At 38.2% G+C, this 17,203-nt stretch overlaps 1 protein-coding gene across 5 annotated transcripts; it reads right to left on the reverse strand.

Moving 5' to 3' along the window:
- Positions 1 to 6,911: 6,911 nt before the first annotated feature.
- LOC306991626 (uncharacterized protein) lies at positions 6,912 to 16,055 on the reverse strand. 5 transcript variants are annotated; one of them, XM_079599667.1, is made up of 6 exons: positions 15,595 to 15,983; positions 15,106 to 15,305; positions 9,573 to 12,449; positions 9,216 to 9,290; positions 8,744 to 8,789; positions 7,720 to 7,861 (listed from the first exon to the last, which is right to left on the reverse strand). In XM_079599667.1, exons 2-6 carry the CDS (start codon positions 15,114 to 15,116, stop codon positions 7,850 to 7,852), a joined length of 3,021 nt encoding a protein of 1,006 aa, XP_079455793.1. In that variant the 5' UTR covers positions 15,117 to 15,305; positions 15,595 to 15,983; the 3' UTR covers positions 7,720 to 7,849. The 5 variants fall into 5 exon arrangements, with proteins under 5 accessions (XP_079455795.1, XP_079455794.1, XP_079455791.1 ...); XM_079599669.1 differs by lacking the exons at positions 8,744 to 8,789; positions 15,106 to 15,305 and having other exon boundaries at positions 6,912 to 7,861; positions 9,573 to 11,008; positions 11,099 to 12,449; positions 15,595 to 16,055; XM_079599668.1 differs by lacking the exon at positions 15,106 to 15,305 and having other exon boundaries at positions 6,912 to 7,861; positions 15,595 to 16,055.
- Positions 16,056 to 17,203: the final 1,148 nt, after the last annotated feature.

Raw genomic sequence — 17,203 nt, forward strand, 5'->3', positions numbered from 1 at the left:
GCCCTATAGGTCTGCACTACATGACGTCACCAAAGTGTGGACTCTGAGGAAGTCCACAAGTCCGGAGTGTGCCATTTGGGACAGGGCCAAAGTATACTCCTTTGGCTGTGAGCGCGGAAAGACAAGTTCTGCGCATGCGAATGTGTCCGAGTGGTGCACGTACAACAGAAATTCTTTTGTCTCAACATTCTCCTTGGAACATGGAACAATTTTTAGATGAATAAAATAGTGCAAGAATTTTTGATGTCTTTTTGTTACTGTGCCAGTCAGGCTGACTTGTATTTATAGATTTATAGGAAACACATCAACTTTCATCAAGTTGCAGAAGACCTTCAATCAATTTACAGAGAGATACCTGACAAAACTATGAAAGAGCGAAAAACAACTTTTTACAGCATCTGAATATCTAAGGCACTCTACAAATTAGTGTGTTTGTGTCTAATGATTCGAATTTCGGCATCTGTGTCATGGGGGTTTGTGATTGTTTGAAGGACGTTTCCTGTCAGCGGGATTATTTTCGCTCCGTGCCTCTTCTGGGCCAATTAACAGGGATTCAAAATATCTTCTGGTGCTTAGATCCTGTCTATGTATATCATTCTCATCTGAGCATGTGTGTGTATGTGCGCGCGCGAACAGGCCAGAAGGAGCCTCTACACTTTGCTTGTCATTAACCAGCCCAAACAAGACCAATGACGTCTCAGCACTGAGCTCGATGTCAAGGGTCTACACATTCACGTCTGTTCTCTGATCTTCCTGTCCAGAGTCACCTAGCAACTCCAGAACTCCACGACCCCTTGTACTGCTCAAAGAATGGTCTGCAAAGATGAACAGCTGAATCGAGATGATATTGAGACAGAGAGCAAACATTGAAAGGAGGTCGTCGACTCAATATCAAGTCTCTCCTGGCTTTTTGTTTGTTGTTCCATCAGGATGGAATATTCCAAGTAAATAAATGAAAGGCTTTTAGTGAAGGTCAGAGAAGAGATAATTTCTTCTTGGCTAATGTATCTGGATACTCTTTTGGTGGTTGTTTAACTTTAAAGCTGTTATTGAGACACATTCTTCTATATCCGATGCCTTGTTAAAGTTTCTCTTTGCAAGCAAAGCTTCTGTCAAAGAAATTGTTCCTCTGAGGTGATGTGTGTAATTTTTTAGAAGTTAAAATAGTTTCTCCCGTTCCTCGCTTAATGCGCGGAGACAAATTTACGTAAGCCGCTTGAAAGTTGATTCCCTCAAAAAGTGTAAACACTGGTTCTGTGGGTCTTTCTGCATTGCTCATTTGTTTGTGCAGGCCGACACAGCAACATTGCTCAACCAATGCTGTCCAAACAATGTCTGCGAAATGGGGAAAGAGAGTGCGAAACCTCTTTTTTTCCCAATTCAGTTTGGTGCTGCTAAAACTGCACAAATAACACATTGCATCTTTTGTTTTGTAAAACCATAACTTTACAAAGAAAATTTCTGTACAGTAAGACACTTTGATAAAGAGCTTCTAGCTTCCAATGGATTCAAATAATTACAATTAAACTTTAGTCTTTAGAAAGCAGAATGAAATGTGTGAATTAAAAAAGTGCATGTAAAAAGTATTAAACTTTTCATATTTTATATTCAATATCTAATAAATACACGTTAACTTGGACAGCCCTAAAAATACACTATTGTTCAAAATGTTGGGGTCTGTAAGACTTTTAAATGTTTTTGAAGTCTCTTACACTCAAGAAGGCTTTTAATTGATCAAACATACGCAATAATATTGTGAGTTTTCTATTTTAATGTATGAAAATGTAATTTATCCCTGATGTCAAAGCTGAATTTTCAGCATCACTACTCCAGTCTTCAGTGTCACATGATCCCTCAGAAATCATTCTAATATGATTATTTGCTGCTCAAAGACAGTTAAAGTCGCCATGAAATCAAAATGTACGTTTTTTTGGGCTTTTAGTATGAATATGTTCGTCTTACTGTAATCTATAAGTTAGTGTGCTCCAAAACAATGACAAAATTTGCATTTATAATAGTTTAAAACTTACAGTTTCTCACTTCTGCCAATATGTATCAATGATTCTGATGACAGCACTTCAGCTTCTCATTAGATTTTCTGCCCAATCAAATACTCTCTAGAATCTAAAGTGTCACGCCCCCTACATTATAAACAGACTCTTAAGCTTTCTACGTGGTGAATGGCGCATAGTGCACTATAGAGGGGATAGGCAATGATTCAGACAGTATGCTTTCCATTGGGGCGAATTAAGTCTGGCTTCACGTTAGTGTCACGCGAACAGTCGCAGCGCACACACATAATCTGCTCCGTTATGCAAGTTGGCGCATACCAGAAAACATATAGGACCATTTGAATTGTTCATAGAATGCTATATTGTAAAGCGATATGGAGGAGATAAGGAGGAGAAACTCAAAGAGATTATGAGGAAACTGTGGCTTTACTGAGCTCAATGGCTCTGGCCGAGCTGTGATATAAACTAAACACTATTGGCTATTTAAAAAAAGGGGAGGAGCTGTTCGATATGTCCCGTCCTGTCTTCCTGTTTCAGTGGAAATTACGTCAACACACTGAATAATGCTGCACATTGCAAGGCACTTCAGTGGGCCTTTAAAGGTACACTATGTACATTTTGGCCCATGCAAAAAAGAAGAAAAACAAAGATAAAAGAAAAACACTGCATTTTGCGGAAGAACATTGTTTTGGTTGTGCTTTGGCTCTGCTGACTGTGCAGATGAAAATGGTTATTATACTGCCCATAAAACATTCACTACTAGGCTTAAGAGATATAACCAGTTTAGATGGGAAGGATCTCAAGCTAACTAGCTGAAGACGTTACTGTAGTTATACTCATTAATTAACGATTAATTTAATCGGGCCGACCCGAGCCCGACACAGATAAAAGCTCTTTTTATCTCTCTCATAATGACATATGTACGTTTGTTTGTGTGGAAATCACGCTTTTATTAAGCAAGGCATTAGGAAATGTCAACAGATGAGCGCATCAGCACAACAAGCGCACGTTAACACAGGCGCGCGCTGCCACATGTAGCCTAATATGCATGCACGTGTTTCGTTGTCACGGCTATATAAACAAATTTCCGCACACATGAAGATGGATGTTAGGGTAATATTTAAAATTTATTTTAATCACAAAAACGAACATTTGCATCAAGTGAAACAGGCCCATTGGCTACCTACATAATAAGCTGTTTTAAATGTAAAATGTTCAATGCCTTATCGTGCTGATGTGACCGAGCCCGACCCGAACCCGAACATCGGGTTGGGTATCCATCCTCTAATTGTGACAACAAACCTATGCCACTCCCAAACCATACATGCATCAAAGTAGACGGAGCAACTTTTCTCTATTTACGGATATGACGAGACACACACGGGCAAGGGACGTATGTACGCATAAGTTTTCTCGTGAAAACAATTCCTGCTGGGTCTAAATTATAAACACTTATAATAGGCTTACCATAGTGAACCAGAGTTAGACAAAAACACGTTTTGGAAATAAGTATTGATGACTCATTATTTACAATTGCTTAATAATTTTGCGGACTGTGTTACGTTTTCTATTTTTTTATTTGCTTGTGCTAAAGTTCACAAGAACAGCTTTTATGTGAAATATAAATATTTTGTAACATTATAAATGTCTTTACTGTCCTTTTGATCAATTTAATACAATCTTAATAAAATATGAATTTCTTTCTTTCAGAAAAAGTTAAATGATCATTTACTTACAAGACCTGAAAAATAAGTCCACAATAAGCCAGTTCAACATGCCTTATAATCATGGATATTGCTGAAAATGTTTCCCTTTATGAATCAAATGTCAACTGCAGCCTAAAAATAGTAACAAGGCGAAATTTATTTTGGACCTTGTTACCATAAAACACTTAAGGAATCTAAACAGATGGTTTCATCCAAAGTGACCTATGCTGGTCTGACACATTCCCCTGAAGCAACATGAGGTTAAATGTCTTGTTCAGGGGCAAAACGGTGATACAGCAGGACTGTGATTTCATTGGCTCTTCAACTGATAGTTCATCCTTACGTCTTAGCAACTTTGGCACACAAAGTACAACCTCTCCGGAAACAGCTTGGAGCCGTGAGCACTAAGCTATCATCATCCCCTCTGCCTGTCAAGGTCTCTCCTTGAATATGTCAAGATATTTAGAGCAGCGGCGAGATATTTAGAGATATTTAGTGAGCTGACTGATTTCAGGTCAGCCCCTTCATTGAGATGACTATATGTTTGTAATTGTGTTTTACCATTTTTGTGTGTGCACGAACATTATAGCGTGCATGTAGATCTAAGTGTGTAAGCTGTGGCCCTTCGTTGCAATCTGTCATATCATATTCTCATCTTACGAAACATCGACCTTATATCTCCAGAGACGCATGCTGCTCCGATCTGCACCCCGCCTCTGGAGAACCCCACCGGGAGAAGAATGGAGAGAGTTAGTGCACCCTGGTGTCCCACCCCAACTAAAACACAAGCTCCCCTGGGAGGGGTCAGAGAGAACGCAGCCCGTCACACATTGTCTCCAGCCTCCTCCATCTGAGTTACAGAGGCACGCTTGCTTCCTTTTTTAGGAGAAGTGATAGGAAGGGGCTGTTCTACTTTTGAGATTAGCAGAGAGAGAGAGAAAAAGCAAATGAGAGGGGTGAGAAAGAAGAGATGCAGAGACAATAAAACTGAAGAGAGAAAGGCAGACTTGATGCTCATATTTTCTCTCCAAGTACTGTGCAAAATTTTACAATATTACAATGTTACAATATGTTTTATGTTGTAATGTGTGCATATGTATTCGCAATTTTATGAGTCAACCAAAGATGGCGACAGAGAGCCCATGCTGTAGTATACCTTCAAGAAATAAATTCCTATAGAATTCTTTATTTAGAATTATCTGGAAATTATACCTAGAATTATCGCACTTAAACACTTTTTAGTCTCAAATATGTCAGTGTTTGTGTTAGCACACAGCTACATGGCCTTTAAACACACCACAGGCTACATGGAAGCAGACAGTAAATTATTAATTTTTTGAACTAAACCATTCATTATACATGCAAATGAAAGATTCAACCTCACTAGCATCACACAACATTATAAAAGTGACCTAATCTTGCTGACAAACATGCATGCACTGATCCCAGCCTTGCTTATAATGCTGCCCTTACTGGTTTGTTTTGTTCCAGAGCCAGAGTGTATTGCAATGGCACTCGCTCCCTTGTACGAGGGCTGGCTGTGAGGTCCACTTGCTCTTTGGCATGGAGAGAGAAGCCAACCCCTCCAGAGCAGTGGAGAGAGAGATGCTGACATTTGGGGCTCCTGTCACTTTACTTGCACTGCAGAGATTCCATTTTTTTAGATACTAAGTTAAGGCAGAATATAGTCCAAAATAGTGCATAGCCCCTGGCAACAGCTTATTAATCAAAGGAAGCTACCAGGGCATGAATAGCTCTGGAGTGGATTTGCTTCTACATATAAAGCCATGATGAGTGTGTCGGGCAGCCAAACTTTTAATTCATCATAGGGTCTTCATGCTTCGCCACGCTCTTCCTACATTGTTTGACTTTCAAAGTCTTTTAAGAAAGCCTGTTAGGCCACAGATTGTTTAGGGCTTTGGAGACCTGAAGCATGCGTCCACTTCCCTTTGGGAGAGCCAGGAGTGAAGCTGATTGCTTTCAGACCAACCGCCTGTCTCTCCTCATTGTGTACTGGGACAGTCGATTGGATATACATTTTAAACACTGTATGTGAACAACAATTTCTCGTATGAAATATACAGTCAAAATGTTTGTTAATGACAGGTTTTTAAATTTAGTCCTAACCGACTGTGTTTGTGAACTTGTGCACTTTGTGTGTATTTGACAATTTAAAGGTGCACTGTGTAATATTTAGGATAATCTGTTGACTATGTTTTCAGTGGTGTATAAAAACCTTACTTAATGAACCGTAATTTTTTTATTACCTTAGAATGGGCCATTTCTATCTACATACTCCGTGGGTCCCCTCACATTGAAATACGCCGACATGTTTGTTTCTACAGTGGCTCTTGACGGACAAAAGCGTTTCGTCACTATGTTGTTCTTCGACATGCTAAAGTCAGCTAATAAAACACTGACACAATAATGAACAAGTAACAATAATATTCGCAATAACATATCGTTTTAGTGAATAATTAAGTAAACCTAATTTATTAATTTATCTTTGTAAAGAAACCTCATTGCTTAACTGGCTACTCTCTGCTGTCTCAGACGACAACATATTTTCAACATGTTTTTCAACATATTCAACAACATGTTTTTCCTTCCACTCAAAAAATTTTCATTTACAACATGGTATAATAAATTATTTGTGGGGTATATTTTGAGCTAAAAAATTCACCAACACATTCTAGGGACACTTGAGAATTATATTACATCTTGTAAAAAGTGGCATACAAGGTCCCGCTTTAAAACTAAATTGTCAAACGACAAACAAGAGCCACAAGTTATATATTTCTTTATGTGGATATAATAATTGTGAATAAAGTGTATAATAATATTTAAATATTTCCAAAAACTTTGAAATTGAAACTGTAACAATAACATTGCTTAATGCTGGTGACATAATTTTCTGCAATGACAGTTATTGTGATGTATATTGGAGCAATACAGTTATTTGACCGTGTAACATTTTCATTTCCACTTAATTTTGGTAATAAACAATCTTAAAAGAAGTTTCTGGAAATTCAATTTGAGTTAAACTAGCAAAGAAATTTGACAAATTGGACAGATTGCCACCGCAAACACTTAATAAAACAAAAACAGTAAATGAACATGATTATGTGTTTGGGCATACATCTTCTTTCTAAATCTTGTTGATTTAGAAGAAAAGAGACAAAACACCTTTGTTGCATAACCTTGAATCTGTGGTTTATTTAGCAATAATTCAGCCATTGAAGCTCCATATGTCAGTCCCATTACAGTCCTCTGGCTTTAACATATAATAGCTGTCCATTTGGAAGATCAAAAAGGAAGTGATGTGTATCCTCATCATGTCATGTCCTAAAAAAGCATCTTAAGTGCAAAACCCTTCATGTCTAGTCAAGGCAAGCATATTGTTCATTGTAACTGTAGGGAATTTAGAATACATTTTTAAAGTAAATCTTGTGCAATTGCATTTGCCAAGGAAAACTAGTTTCATAGTTCAAAATCCTTGGTAGTTCACAGTCACAGAATGCCATGAAATATTGCTCCATTCCATAAAATATGTCAGACTTCAGATTGCTTTACGACCAAAAGGAGTTGTGACTCCGCATACCAGAGGGTTGAGAGTCATGCATGAAAATCAGATTCTTGGCGTGATGTAGTCATTTTGTTTGGACTTTGTGTGGCAGCCAGCCGAACAGCTTCCTGCATAATTTCTTCCTCTTGATTTTGGCCTTGAACAGGCACTGATTCTCTGGGTGAGCCTGAGACTGAATCTGAGGCATAATCTCAGTCTGAGATATAATCTGATTCTGAGATTGAATCTGAGGCTGAATCTGAATCTGAGAGTGAGGCTGAAGGCGAGATATAATCTGAGACTGAATCTGTGACGGCGAATGAGTTTGAATTTGAGACTGAGCCTGGATTTGGCACTGAATCTGAGAAATAATCTGAGGCTGACTTTGGGTTTGACTCTCAGATTGACTTTGGGTCAGAATGTTTGCATTTAGCTGGTGTAATTTGTGATTCTGAATGAGTAAGGTGAGTAAAGAAAGAGATTCTTCATATCCTTCTCTCCTCTCTGGGGATGGTGGACACAGGCTCTGGAAGAGCTCCTTGAATCTTCTCTCCTGTTGCCGGAAGTCATACTCCACACTAGCCCAAAGAGTGAGTAAAAAAAGCAGAGGAGAGAGAGAGAGAGAAAGAGAGAGAGAGAGAGAGAGAGAGAGAGAGAAGAGAAAAGGTAGGGCGATAGAAACGAGAGCATTTCAAGTTACCTCTATTTCTCGTAGTTCATGCTTCATAGTTATTTTTCCCTTTGGAATACATTTACACTATTGGTCAAAAGTTTGAGGTCAGTAAGATTTTTTTTTAAATGTTTTAAAAAAAAAGTATTTTTTGCTCACCAAGGATGCATTTATTTAATAAATGCATAGTGTTTTTAGTAAAAACAGTAATATTGTGAATTATTATTACAATTTTAAATAACTGTTTTCTACTATAACATGTCATTTATTCATGTGATGACAAAGCTGCAACATCAGCATTATTACTCCTTTCCTCAGTATCACACGATCTGTCAGAAATCATTCAAATATGCTAATTTGACGCTCAATAAAGATGTATTATTATCGTCATTGTTGATAACACTTGTGCTGCTTCATAGTTTTTGAGGAAACTGTGACACATTTTATATAATATTATATAATACATATAAATAAATAGAATAACAAACGTTATTTTATTCTGTATACATACATGTGTTTTTTGTCTATTTTCTATTTTTTTTTGTCTTATTTTAGTGTTATTTTCTCCCACTATCCATACATTAATAATAATAAAAATATGATTATAAAATATTATTAATAAATTAATATGGATTTCTTTATTTCGTTAGTAGAAGAAAATATTGTGTCTATGGAAAGAAATAGAAGTTGAATCTAATTTTATTGAACTGGAAGACACACTTAAGTACAAAAGTTAATGCTTAAAGGGATAGTTCACCCAAAATGTAAAATTCTGTCATCATTTACTCACCCGCTTTTCGTTCCAAGCCTGTATGTCATTCCTTCTTGTGACATTCCTTCACAAAAGAAGATAAGATAAGAACGTTGGGGTCCAACATTGGACCCCATTCACTTTTATAAAAAAAATAAAAAAAACATTTGTCAAAATATCTTATTTTGTGCTTCACAGAAGAAAAAAAGTCTTACAGGTTTGGAATGACATGAGGGTGAGCAAATTATGACAGGAATTTTGGGGGAACTATTGGTAATACGGTAATTACACACCATCGTAATTACCGTAAGTACAAGATTTTAACTTTTAAAAAGCCTTCACGTCATCGTTGAGCTCGTAACTACAATATCTAAGCTGGAAATCTTTTTTAAGAGCTCCCTAACAGCTCAGTGTAGAATGTGTTGTCATCTTGAAATTACGGTAATTAAGACATTGTGTAAATGCAGCATATCTCTTTAAAATGGTTGGTAGTCTCACTGGGTGCTCTCACCTGTAGACAGCACATGCAGTCTTCTGACAGGTGGAACAGTCACTAAGGTCTTGGCCAGTCCGAAAACATCGCCGACTACATAAATAGAAAACATGCAAGGAAAAGGATTTTTAAAAGCATTGTTTTAGCATGTCTTTGGCCTTGCACTCACATCCATAAATGCATTTAGAGCTCATTTACAGCCCTTATTGACCTACGCTTGGATATAAAAACCAAATGTACATCAAATTAAACCACGACTACCTTCTTTTCCTGCTGCTCCGCTCTGAGAATTTCTCACAATTACCCTTAACACATCCAGCACGCCAGTCACACTTGTCTATTATCTGCTAATTTTAGAATAACTCGGTCTCTCACCCTTTGCTGAGTGCGTGGCTCATCTCCAGGTCCTGGATGCAGTTGAGAAGAGTTGTGACTCTTTCCTTGTTGGATTGCAGACTCCCCTCTACCATCTCTAGTGTATGCTTAGGGTCCCGACGACTGCCACAGCGAGGCGATGCAGGCAGCAACCGGACCGCAGAAGCCGGATGGTCGTGCGCTAGGGAACAGTGTTCATTTGTGACAGACCCAATTGCTTCCAAATGAGATTCCATTTGTGTTTTTGAGTTCTGGAGATCCCCTCCATTCTGTGAGTGCTGCTTAGGCAAAGTGCCTGAGGGTGTCAGAGGTGAGTTTTGATTGGAGGCCACATTCAGGCCTCTGTTTTCACTGCCCCCCAATATGTATTTAAAAGTTGGCGCTTGCGGAGGTGCAGAAGAAGGTTTGGGAGGTCGACAAGCAGGGGTCACAGAAGGAGGTGGTTTGTTTGGAGCCTGAAGAAAGTGTTGTGAGCCATTGATCATTTGACGTTCTGGTTCTGCTGCCTTCATTTCAGTTTGTTTCTTTGACGGGGTGTCATTCCAAGACTTAAACTCATTCCCATTGAGTGTTTTAGCTCGAGGAAAAGCTCTAGAGGAAGCGATGGCTAGTAATGAGGACTCGAGAGTCTCATTATTAAGCTGATTCAGGACAGAGCGTCTGACAACTGTAGGCTCTGTCTGTCTATGTGGCGTTTTCGAATGAACACACAAAGCGCGTGGGGCTGCTTTGCCCCCGGGGCTAGTTTGAGAACGTTCTTTGGTGTACGTTTGCACCTCCACCTCAGTCTGAGTGGTGGTAAATGCATTTGAGAGGTTCTGATGGTTGATTGTTTGCGTCGTAAGTGTTGCTTTGTGATGGGTTGACATATTTGGGGCATGTGAAAACAAGCGAGTGTCATTTTGGCTTTTTGACTCAAGATAAGGATGTGACAGTGCGTGTTTATGTGCGGATATACCCTGCAGTGATGTTCCACTGGTGTTTGTTCGCTGAGTGGATGTGTGGGAAGCTTGCTTGTGCGTGTCGGCGGGCGAAAGAGTGCCGGTGTGTATTGACGCGTGACGTGATTCACCGTGAGGCCCTGAGAGTTTATGTGTGTGCGTTACCAGCGCAAAATGCAAACGTGAATCCGAGGGTGAGGATTCTGACTCTGTGTCAGCACAGATTTGCGTCCCGCTTTGAGGTTTAATGCCGAAATTTGTGTGTGAGCACATTGATGGTTTAGTGTGCGTGTCAAACTTGGACTCTAATCCATTAGGGAATTGAACCTGTCTTTGAAGGTTTGAAGCAGTGGGGGATATGACACCTTCATTCACACAACTCTGCACCATAGTTTGGTGTTTAACATTTGAATGTAAATGAAAACAGGTAGGAGATTTAGAAAGTGTACTTGTCTGATTCAATCGTGAACAATTGCCATTTTGAGGTTTGGAGTTCTGTGGTGTGCTAGTTTGGGGGAATATCTGTTGTTTCAAAGTAGTTTGCAAAGGTTTGATGTGTGTTTTGTTTTGTGACTGGGTAGGCGCTGAGTGTGTTGGTGCAGCTTGGTTTTCTTGATTTGGACGTTTCTCATCAGGGTTTGGCTGGTGAGCTGATCTAAAGTGGGTGTTCGCGTTTGGTATTCTGGTACTTGTCACCTGTGTGGCTGCTAACTTCTCAGTTGGGCTGTTTTTGTGTGTTTGGGGAGGGTTAAGAGACACAGGTCTGCGGGGACAAGAGTTGTGAGGTTTGTTAGCGTTCGAGAGTGCGTTTACGACCTTTGTCGCAGCTCTTTCCTCTTTCACGGTAACAGTGAGCGTGTGTGTGTTTAGAGCCGATGAACAACCGGTATGATTAATGTGTGTGTCAGCACTAGATTCCCTCTTGACTGCGTGATGATTAGTGAGGTTTGATGCCTCACTCTGCTGAGCAGGCAGCAGAGATAATGGCCATTCCTTGTTTATATTCATGTTGAGATAAGAATGAAGGTTAGGGCTCATGGGGTGCTGCTCTGACTGTGTAACACTGCGGTCGGTGTGCCTTTCTATCTGCGTGTATTTCTGCACGTCAGTCCCAGGGTAAAAAGGGGATGAATGTCTCGATTGGAGTCCTAGAGAACCAGCAGAAGTTGGAGGCGTGATCGCCCTGGATTGGCTGTGGAGTCCAGGAGGTGCAGTATTCTGCCTGCCCCCACAAGTGCTGCAGAAGGTCAAGAGAGGTCTATTAGGAGGTGAATGCAGAGGTAAAGATTTTTTCTGTCCAGTTGTAGACTCCTTCCCTTCACTGATGTCGCTGCTGATCCCGCCCATTACCTCAGAGTCAACCACACTCCCATTGGTGAAGTGACAATTCCATCTTGGTTTTAGCCTGCTGTTAGCCACACCTCTTAACGGAGGACTAGTTCTGATTGGACGGTTATGGCACTGCACTTCTTCCCTGATGCTTTTACAAATATCCCTCTCCATCCCCTCAAAAGTCACACCCTTTTTTATTTTAGCCTCTAGACTTCTTCGTTTAATAATGATACTTCTTGTTTTTTCTTTCCCGATATCTTCCTTTTTACCAGTATCATTTAGGATGTTGCCATTAGGTGGCATGATCACTGTTTTTTCTGATTGATTTCTACCAGTGTCCCTATGTTTAACGCCCAGTTGCAGTTGGTTGTTTCTCATTGCAGGTGATGTCTGAACACCGACGTTACAGTGATGAGTCAGCGTGAGGGCCGCCATACTACTGGTCCCATTTGCCACGGTCCTCCAGACACGTGTCCCCACAAGGGCGGGCTCTCCGAGAACTGGCACCGGAGTGGTGTGATCAGCTGCCCGTCTACCCATCTCAAGTATAACTGGTCCAGGCAAACTTGAGTAGAAATCAATGCATTTGACCACTATGGTGCACCTGAGGTGGAAGGAGAAAGAGAACTCTTGAAAGTAAATAGACTGAAAAAGGCAGACAAAAGGTGAATAGTAATGAATGTTATTTGGACTGTAAAAGAACCTGATACATGAGTCATACCTAAAAAAAAAAAAAAAAAGTGCCATTCTTGCTCTAAAAAAATCTGAATTTATTTGTTTGTTTTCAGGTCTATTTTTTTTTTTTTATTCTCAGAAAATTCTATTAATTATAAGAATAATTACATTTTTCTTCTCTTTTGTGTCAACCCAGTGTAATTCAAAATGTTTTGGGGTTGTCTGTGAAAAAATGGCAGTAATTAACTAAATAATTAACTATATCAAATATTCTTGTGCTTTGTGCCAAGTATAATATTTATCTGTTAAAAATACATGTTTTTTCCCATAACAGAGAAAGATTGAACTTGATGAAGCCAGTATAGGTGTAAACATAAAATAAATTAAAATAAGGACTTTAAGAGAATTGGCTCTCTGTTTGAATTATGTGTTATGACGTCACTTTCTTAAATATGTCAGTAATGCATTAAGTATTTTAGGAAGAACAATCAATAGTGTAAGCAAGATTTCAGTGGACTCAGGTTAGTATATATTAATATATAAATATATATACGTAAACATATTTTATATAACCCATGTAAATGTAATGCGGATGAATGGTGACGTGAATTGTTATATTCAGATAAAAAAAAAAACTTTTAAACAAAATTAAAGTTTTATTTGTTTGAAAACTAAATTTGCATTACATACTTTTCAGAGTCTAATAATCCATTAGATAATACAGCTGAGTTCAGTATTCTGTAAATGATATCATTAGTCAGTCATGGGGACACACATTCATGTAGCACAAATGGCACTGTTTTCTGACAATGACCCACATACAAAAACTGCAAACTATAAACCATCTGCTACCGCCTGCAGTTAGTTTCGAAATGAATACATTATATCAAAACATTAAATGAAAATGTAAAATTGGGGTGCAATCTTATGAGGTGTTTGATGCAAAAAACAAAACAAAAAAACAACTCATGCTTCATATAATACAACTCAAAGCTTTTTCAGAGCACAAGACCTTATAATAGAATGTACAAAAGACCTTCCTGCCTAAACCAGATGAATCCAATTTGGAAAGAGTAAGCAAAAAGATGAGAGAGAACAGGGTGAAATCAAAAGAACAGAGTGATATCAAACAGAGAGAGAGAGAGAGAGAGAGAGAGAAAGAGAAAGAGAGTAAAAGTGTGCTATAACACATTCAGATTCCATTACCTCTGATCTATCTATTCAGAAAACTAATACGAACAGTTTCCAGAAATATATGAAACTGTGGTCTGTTTGCTCTGAGTTAAACTGTGTCAACCTGAGTACGTGTGTGTGTGTGTGTGTGTGTGTGTGTGTGTGTGTGTGTGTGTGGTGTGTGTGTGTGTGTGTGACTAATTAAATATTTCACACACTGACAAACGTTTTGTTCTGCTCTGACCTGACTCTCTCTCCTTTCCGCACCTACACCTGCCCCCCCCAGCCAGGCTCGGCTGCCCTCTCTCTCATTCAACCCACCTTGATAATTTACCTGACAAAGAGGGTGTTAATCAGCGACTGACAGTACATTTCCTAATGAACCACTCTAATAAGTGGCTGTTATAAAAAATGTGTGTGTGCGTCGTTTTGCGTACATTTTAGGGACCAAATGTCCTCAAAAGGAAAGTGCGAACTCCACCTATATGTGGAGACCAGCTTATGTAAAACGATGCTAAATATCATACTCAATCTAATGTCTACTAGTGTAATGTATACTATATTAATAGATATGTTTTCAAAAGCAGAAAATATAGTTGCACTTTGTTGCACATGAATTGCTTCTTGTACTTGAAAAAATTGTCTGCATACTTAATAAAGATACAGAATAAAAGTCTAATAAAAAAACAACAACAAAAAAAACAAATATATATATATATATATATATATAGTATATGTGTGTGTGTGAGTTTATTAGTTTTATGTTTATATGTTTTACATGTTTGTTTATAACATTTTATGTACAACATATTTTTCTATTTAATTTCTGAAATGTATGTATATATGTATATGTATATATATATATATATATATACATATATATATACATTCTGAAATGTATATATATATATAATATAATATATATATATATATATATATATATATATATATATATATAATAACATCATAACATAACAAATAAAGTATATATATATATATACATTTCAGAAATTAAATAGAAAAATATAAACGTGTAAAACATATAAACCTAAAACTAATAAACTCTCACACACAAATATATGTATAAATATAAAATATATATATATATATATAAACATTTGCAGTCACTCACTTTTTACTACACTATCTGTATTCCGTGTGTGGAGAGTAGAATAAATGAAAGTTTAATAAATCAGAAGCGTTTGTGAAAGATTGGATCATTAGCGGGTAAAACATTGTAAAAATAGAAAGTTCTGCTCCATGATAGAAAAACAAACATTATGTCATGAATGTATGTGTTTTTAAAATATATCATCATGACATGAATAAATGGAATCATGGGACTTTGAAGTGTCACAATAAACTATACTGTGACAGTGAGCCAAACCTCGTCACTTTCCGTCATCACTTACTGTTTCGCCATCACATTTCCAGCGAACACACACACACATTCCCTCAGCCCCCAGCCTTGAATGTGCAAACATTTCAGATCATCTCGCTGTTCATTCCCCCTAGCATCTCTCTTTCTTGATGTTCTGTTGTGGATGTCAAGCTGACCCCTCTGGGTGGCACCAGGCTGTGGCACCACACATGTCAACAGCCTGAAGTCAGTCTAGGAAAGATTGTAGTCTATCAAGCACAAGACTCACAGTCTTTCCTTCAGAAATCACAACAATCATGCAGCCTTTTATTGCAGTGAGAAAAAAAGGAAAATGGGATCAGTAAATGTTGCGAGCAGGATTCAAACTAGTATCGCCGCAGCTCATGCACTAACCGCTGTGCCACGGCGCTGGCACAACAACTAACCGATTTTAATCAGGATCAATATTATCGTGCAGAAATCAGATAAAGACCACAACACAAATAATAGACTTTTATTTTGTACATACACAAGCACCTACCTTCAGTTACATCCCGAGACACAAAGCTTCCTGGCATGTTGCAGGCATTTTTTTTTCTGTAGGTTTCAGTATCCACGAGAGGTCTTGTTGTCCAGTATAAGTGGGTGCAGTGAAGAGACACTAAGATGACTCAAATCCACACATAAGCTTGTGTTGAAACAGCACCTGCCTTGACAGTCACTCCTCTAGCTCTCCGCAGACAGTGATCATCCTCCCTCAGAGGCGGTTTGCTTCTCTCCAGAGGCGTCTGCTTTTTATTTGTTTTGATTTGCTCTCACCTTCACTTGCTGAGGCAGCAAGCACAAAGATGCATTGATCTGTGTCCTCAGCCTTGCGCACTCTCTCTATTCCTCTGTCTCTGTCTCTCTCGCTCTCTCTCTCTCACACACACACACTCTCTGAGTCACTCTTCCTGTCTGTCCCTGACCCTCTCGCTGTCTCACCCTCTTTCACATATGCATATCCAGTGCTGGGTCAAAGGCATCCTAAATTCAGCTGAAATTAGGCAAGGTGGGGAGAGAAAGCACGAGAGAGAGAGAGAGGAGAGAGAGAGAGAGAGAGAGAGAGAGGAGAGAGAGAGAGAGAGAGAGAGAGAGAGAGAGAGAGAGAGAGAGAGAGAGAGAGAGAGAGAGAGAGAGAGAGAGAGAGAGAGAGAGAGAGAGAATGCCAAGGGGCCGTTTGAAAATTACCAACATAATAGAAAAGCAGATTGATGGATGTAGTTAAGGGATGTATGAATTTTTACATGAAATTAAATGTCATTTGTTATATCATATGTGATGCATATTTATTTTAAAACTGTTGTATAGGGAAATGCAAATAAAATAATACAAATAACTATAAAAATGGATGTTATTATGGGGACGTTCGGATTTAAAGCGTCTCTTCTGTGTAATACAATGCGATTATTTTAAAACTGTTGTAGGAAAGGAAATGCATAAATACATTTTAAAATTCAAGTTATTTTGAGCACGGTCAGATTTCTACAGATAATATATAAGAGTTTCACATCATATTCATTTAGTTAAGGCCAGTTTAACTGTTTTAAACTAGTCCCAGAATTCCCACTTGACCGTCTCAAACATTTGTTACATGTTCTCAAAGTAAATATCAGAAAGCAAAAAAAAACGTTGTTCATAATTTTGCTGAGGTTATTTTTTACAGGTTTCTACAGGTATTTTTAATTTACAATTGCATTGTTACTTATTATAAATAGCTAAAATAGCTTATTTAGCCATATTTTTTTTCACTACATGTTCAGAATTTAAAAGCTCAACACTAGATGTCACCATGTAACAACAATATGACCAGAGTTTCTGCAGATCAAGCAGTCAAATGTAATTCACTAAAACCACTGGAATATACATAACTGCATAACAGAATTTTTCAACGATTCTGTTATGTTTCATAATACTAAAATCTTATGATCACATAGCCTATCTTACAACAGTAAACAATGCAGACGATTTTTTTTTTACTCAGGGGTGGTTATGATTTCACTTTTCTAACTTTAGTGTGTAATGTTGCTGTTTGAGCATAAACAACATCTGCAAAGTTACAACGCTCAAAGTTCAAAGCTAAGGAAGATATTTGCTTTTAAAGAAATCGT

Source organism: Phoxinus phoxinus (assembly GCF_949152265.1).
Source record: "Phoxinus phoxinus genome assembly, chromosome: 23".
In the NCBI taxonomy this organism is placed as follows: Eukaryota; Metazoa; Chordata; class Actinopteri; order Cypriniformes; family Leuciscidae; genus Phoxinus; species Phoxinus phoxinus.